Source organism: Triticum dicoccoides, chromosome 2B (genome assembly GCF_002162155.2).
Source record: "Triticum dicoccoides isolate Atlit2015 ecotype Zavitan chromosome 2B, WEW_v2.0, whole genome shotgun sequence".
Lineage (NCBI taxonomy): Eukaryota > Viridiplantae > Streptophyta > Magnoliopsida > Poales > Poaceae > Triticum > Triticum dicoccoides.
In genome coordinates this window covers 762,809,030-762,814,916 of record NC_041383.1, presented here as the reverse complement: position 1 = coordinate 762,814,916, position 5,887 = coordinate 762,809,030, and the positions used below count along the sequence as shown (strand labels likewise).

General features: G+C 45.4%; 1 protein-coding gene across 2 annotated transcripts; it reads right to left on the bottom strand.

The window, feature by feature from the left end:
• Positions 1–1,002: 1,002 nt before the first annotated feature.
• On the bottom strand, positions 1,003–5,394 carry LOC119366123. Of its 2 annotated transcripts, XM_037631808.1 has the most exons (3): positions 4,943–5,394; positions 3,025–3,248; positions 1,003–2,925 (listed from the first exon to the last, which is right to left on the bottom strand). In XM_037631808.1, exons 2-3 carry the CDS (start codon positions 3,156–3,158, stop codon positions 1,728–1,730), a joined length of 1,332 nt encoding a protein of 443 aa, XP_037487705.1. In that variant the 5' UTR covers positions 3,159–3,248; positions 4,943–5,394; the 3' UTR covers positions 1,003–1,727. The 2 variants fall into 2 exon arrangements, with proteins under 2 accessions (XP_037487705.1, XP_037487704.1); XM_037631807.1 differs by having other exon boundaries at positions 3,025–5,394.
• Positions 5,395–5,887: the final 493 nt, after the last annotated feature.

Below are 5,887 nucleotides of genomic sequence, written 5' to 3'. Positions count from 1 at the left end.
CGGAAGAAGCGGCGAAGCGAGGGCGGTAGCTGGTGGTCGGCCGAGCAGTGCCGCACATGGGCGGTCGGGGTCCGGCGAGCTCCTGGAGACAGGGGAGGAGCAACCAAGCTGTGCTTTGGCGAGAGCAGGGGGATAGGGGAGGTCACTGTGCGCGCAGGGTGCCGGTGGTAGGGGACCGGCGGAACAGTGGGGGTGACCAGCGTACGTTTTGGCTTGCCGATTTGCCATACTCTCGACGCAGTCACCGCGTGGAGCTACAGGAAGTGGCATTAAGAGCTCCGTGTGCTCATTCTGTGCTGCCAAACTTTGTCAAATTTGCTATGTGCGTGTCTCTTCAGTCAAAAAGAAGACGAGTCAAGAGAAGTTAGGCTGGGAAGTTACTACTTTGCAATAGTGAAACTTGTTCACATCAATTGGCATTGGTTTTTGGTTTTATCTTTGTTACTGGTCAAGATGAATTCCATTGGGGCTGATCTTCTGATATGATGGTGATCGATGGTATATAATAAACCTGGAAAAGTGGAAGAACGCAAATATCATTTTGATCGTTTTTGGCATTTAGGTCAGAAAATGCATGCAACATGGTGACTACAATTTGATCTGCATTACCCCATGTATTTGCACATATGGCGTCTAGGTACCATGGGTTAGCTCCATGAATTTTTTGGGATCCATACAAGCAACAGAAAGGGGTTGCTTTGTAAAGTGGATTATTTTATGTCTCCATCAGTATAATCCACTCTCTTGATTGCGTCGTTACTAAACAGGAGACACAACGTACCTCTCCAGTCATTGGCAGACATGGTCATCAACTGACTGGTCTACAGCTGATGCAGCAGCACAACATAACAATAAATTGGACGCAACACAAGATTTGCACTTTCAGCTCAAAAAGTGGATCCGTTTAACATTTATACATCAAAACATTTGTATTGCTCAGCAAGTGCATGGGATCATTTTACCATCATTACATCACTGGACAGACATCCTCATTCAAGACCAGATCAACGAAACATCATCATGTGCATAAGAACACATCATCAGTAGACAATATTTGTACTTTCAGCTCAAAAAGCAGATTCATTCCACATTTGTACATAAAAAACATTTATCATGCTCGGCAAAGTGCAAATGTCTAGCACCATTACATCACTGGATAGAGAACATGACCAAATTAGTTCCTCCGGGGAAGGGACCAGATCAAGAGGAAAAGGAAAATGTTTCACCATGCTCAACAAAGTGCAAATGATAGTTCTAGCACCATTACATCACTGGATAGAGAACATCACCAAATTAGTTCCTCCGGGGAAGGGACCAGATCAAGAGGAAAAGGAAAATGTTTCACCATGCTCAACAAAGTGCAAATGATAGTTCTAGCACCATTACATCACTGGATAGAGAACATCACCAGATTAGTTCGTCCGGGGAAGGGACCAGATCAAGAGAAAAAAGAAAACGTTTCACCAGGATTGTTCATCCATAGCTGCTGCTCCTTCTCACCAGGACATGCTTGCTGTTAAGGATCATCTTGCAGCAACTGATGCTACACTCTTGTCATCAGGGGCTTGCATAGCATTTCCTAGGACTAGTTGATTGGTTCTTCTAAGTCCCATTCTTGTTGAACATCATACTTATGCTGGTCTATTGCAAATTTCCATGTGTCCCTGGTCTCACCAAACAAGCACTCCATGTCCAATTGATGCTGAATCCCTTTCTTGCAGAAGAGCTCAAGAACTGTATGGTCGAAGGGAAGGAACGTGAAATAGACGATCTGAATAATTGCTCGGCGATTCAACATCGATCTTTGAATGCACAGGGCTGTTGCGGTGGACAGCAACCAAGGTGTACCCACCTTTGAGTCTGGCCTGCTGAAGCAGTGCATGAGGGTCCTGAGTTTGAAATGCCTGTCCTTGTGGGATTGAGTTCCCTTGGGCTTGAGATGGCTGACCTTGTGGTGGAGCATTACTTGAAGTGAATGTTTGACTCTGGCCACCTCGAGCAGCTGGTTGTGGTGCTTGACCCTGCTGGCCTGTGGCTGGTGGTGCTTGACCCTGCTGGCCTGTGGCTGCTGGTGGTTGACCCTGCTGGCCTGTGGCTGCTGGTGGTTGACCCTGCTGGCCTGTGGCTGGTGGTGCTTGACCCTGCTGGCCTGTACCATTGCTTGGTTGCCCGCCCTTTGGATATTTAGCTGCAGCTGCTTGAGTTCCATCGTCACCTGCTATACAGCACTTTAGAAACTCATTCAGTTCGGCAAGGTTTAACAGATCTCTAAGGTCACCTATCTCTCTCAGCATCTCATGCAAATCAGAATCATTCATAATCATGTTGAACTTGCCCCTTGGCTCCTTCCTGCAGAACTGATCCATTGAAACATGATAATAGAAACGGGCATTCGATCTTAGGAACACGGTATGATATAGTATCAGGAATATTGGTGGCTGAGGTTCACCCAACTTCTCAAGCCAGTGGGCAAAATCCACAGGATATTGAACACCACTCCCGCAAACCTTCTCTACCAACTTCTTCACAAGATCTCTTATTGCTATCCAATCATTACATCTCTGTTGCAGAGTCAACCCCTTATAGCCAGGTGACTTTGGCAGGATATTGAGCAAGACAAACTTACCACAAGAATAAGAGATCCTCAGGTTAGATAGCTCCACAGCAGCACCTAAAGGAACCCCCCTCCGATGGTTTTCCACAGTAATAACCGCCAATGATCTCAGTGCATAAGCAAATATTTCAGAAACCATTTTTGGGTTCATCTTGATAATCTTGGCAAGATAAGGATTGATCTTCCTTCCGTCCTTGCTTTTAGGTCTGCCTACAAGCTTGTTGTATAATATTGAATCAAACATTCGGTTCCTGCCAAAGAAATTGACAGGATCTCCAAGATCCTTCATGTCGACCTCCCTAGAATGCCAACTAAACAGAAAAAAACATACATGCAAGAAAAATTTACATGAATGCAATCCAGTAATGAATCAATTAATGAGTGCAATTGTACATCCAAGAAAAACTTACATTGCATTACTCACTGGATAAGTATCAAAATTTTCAAAGGTAGAAGAGTGACGAGACAAACACGGCTTAAGACACTTTGCATCAGATGAAAGTAGGGAACGTATCCTCCGGAAAGCAAACTGCATAATCTTCATTTGCGAGGCTGAAATGGGGGGGAGGACCTCACTATTGGCCCAGATTCAGTGGCCGCTCAGAATCACTCCACTCCTGACTCTACACTGCTCCTGGACGCAACAAGGAATCTAAATGGTTACTAACCAAGTAGAATGGCACCACATCTTACAAAGAGAGAGTGTTAAATTTTATATATAGTCTTACATTAATTCGCTAAAAGATAACTTAATTTTTAGGAGAAAAAATGATGCATTTCCTATAATATGCCTACCTAATTTTTTTTGGGTATACGCCTACCTAATTTAGTGAGTTACCATCCCCAAAGAACCAGTGTGGATTTCGTTACTCATTCTACAGAGTTGAGTTCATTTCTACCCAATCGCTTAAATCCCAGGACGGGTAAATTAATGAATGGTTTGCCAAGAAAGTTCATTACACAGTGAAACAATAATAAATTAGCTAACTGTAACATTATGCAGGCTAGTGTGGTCATTTTACACCTACCTTAATTCTAGTTCAAGTACATCCAACATATCTTTTCCCATCATATACCACCATTAGTACTTGCTAATGAAGTAAGTAAACCATAAGCCAGTTTGGCAATATTGTGTTTGTTAATGCAAGCTATACCATGGATTGGACAAAGCGTGGATGAATATGCTTACCCAGGAGTCATTTGAGCTCGAATATTAGAGTGACTAAGTTGTTAATAAATGCTGCTAATGAACTTTGAAGCAATGGATGGCACCCCTACACCCATGCAACAACACCAGCATATAAAACATGACACAAGTGAATCACACTGGCAGGGCAAACACATGCACAACTAATTTTCACCAAAACTATGCGCTACACCCAGTTTTCCAAAACTACACCAGGGCAAGACATGCCAATTTCTGACTACGAATAGAAACTTGAGTAACTCACAGCCACATCTGTGTGGTAAAACCCATGCAACTAACTTCTACCAAAAATGAAGCACTTAGTCCACGACTCCAAAACTACGATCAGAGCAACACCACAATTTCCAAACCACAAATACAAACTTGCGCGAGTCACAGCCACAGCAGAGCAGGAAAATTCCATGCAAGTAATGTGTAACTAACTTTAGCACTACTTCACCGACTCCAAACTACAGTAAGAGTAAACACATCCTAATCTTCGAACAACAGTTGCCAACTTGTGCAAGTCAGAATCACACAAGCGTGGCAAAATGCATGCGACCAATCTGTACCAAAAAGAAGTATCTACGTCCACAACTCCAAAACTACTATCAGAGCAAACACAGCCCAATTACCAAACAACAAATACAAACTTGCACAAGTCACAACCACCCATGCGTGGCAAAACCAATGAAGCTCTTTTGTACCAAAAAACTAACTAAGTGATATGTCCACAACCTCTCATGTTCCAGCACATACCAGTTCCCAAACAACAAACGCAGCGCAATTCAAAGCCTGTAAGCACGAGAAAGCCCATACAACTTATTTCTACCAAAAGTAGTGCTACCTCCACGCTCTCTCAGGTGTCGGCACATGCCAATTTCCTACTCACAAACCACAAACTCGCAAAATAGGATAACCTGAAGACAGCCCCACATCCAATCTACGATCACAAGAACAGAAAGAAATCCTCAAGAAGTATAGATACATGTGAAATCTGAATCTAGCGACGAACCCCGATAGGTACGAACCAACACATCTATCGTCGATCCTACCTCGCCGATTGCAGGTGCACCAGAAGTAACAGGGATTAGCAGGGGCAAAAAATTAAGCAAGGTAATGGTGGATCAGAGTTGTCAAACTGTATAGATTCGAAGCAGAGGTCGCTGGCGTTGCAGATGTAGAATCTCGCGGTCGTCAAGCTTCTTCCGGGACTTGTCGAAGCACTTGTGGTCGACCTCCACCAGGTGCTTGAAGGGCTCAATCGGTCTCGAGACCGGCGCCCCGCGACACCCGACCCCCGCGCACGAGCGATCGAAGAACTTGTCGTCAACCTCCACCCGGTGCTTGAAGGCTCGATCGGGTTCGACTCCGGCGCCCCACGACACCCGACCCCCGCGCCCCGTCGATGGAAGAACTTGGGTCGACCTCCACTCTGTGGTTGAAGGGCTAGATCTTGGAGGTGCACTTCCTCTCGGGGTTCGACTGCGGCGACCTTCCGGTGCGCCCGACGACGACGCCCGCCCCCGCGCCGCGGCGATTTGCCCCTCCTAGGGTTTCTGGCGTGGCGAGGCGGCACGGGGCCGAGGAGGGGGAGGGGGAGGGGGGAGGGGAGGGGAGGGGAGGGGAGGGGACGACACGCGTGAGCGAGGCTTGGAATTTGTTTTTGTTTTGGTTGATCTACTAATACAACCGGTGGAACGGAAAAAGAAAACGTCCAACGGACAGTCCGGACACTACCTGGACAAATCCACTGGTCCGGTATATTCCACTATATTTTGACTAGCAAACGGGCCATTGATATTTTACTACTTCGACGCTGATTGCGCACACCAAACTGAAATATCTCCTTCTTCTATTGTTAATTGCTAGTGCAATAATCGAGAGGAGATAATATACCTGAATAGTGAAGTTGTGAACCTAGCTTATTTCCCCTCTCCTTGCTTCATATGCATCATTTGTTTGGAGGGCAAGATTGTAGCAGAGTTAAACCCAGAAAGAAAAACTGAATACGTATCAAGGGACATAGTAGCATCCGACTCAATTAGTAGTGGAGTAGAGAAGCGCTAGGGCATATAAAGTAAATG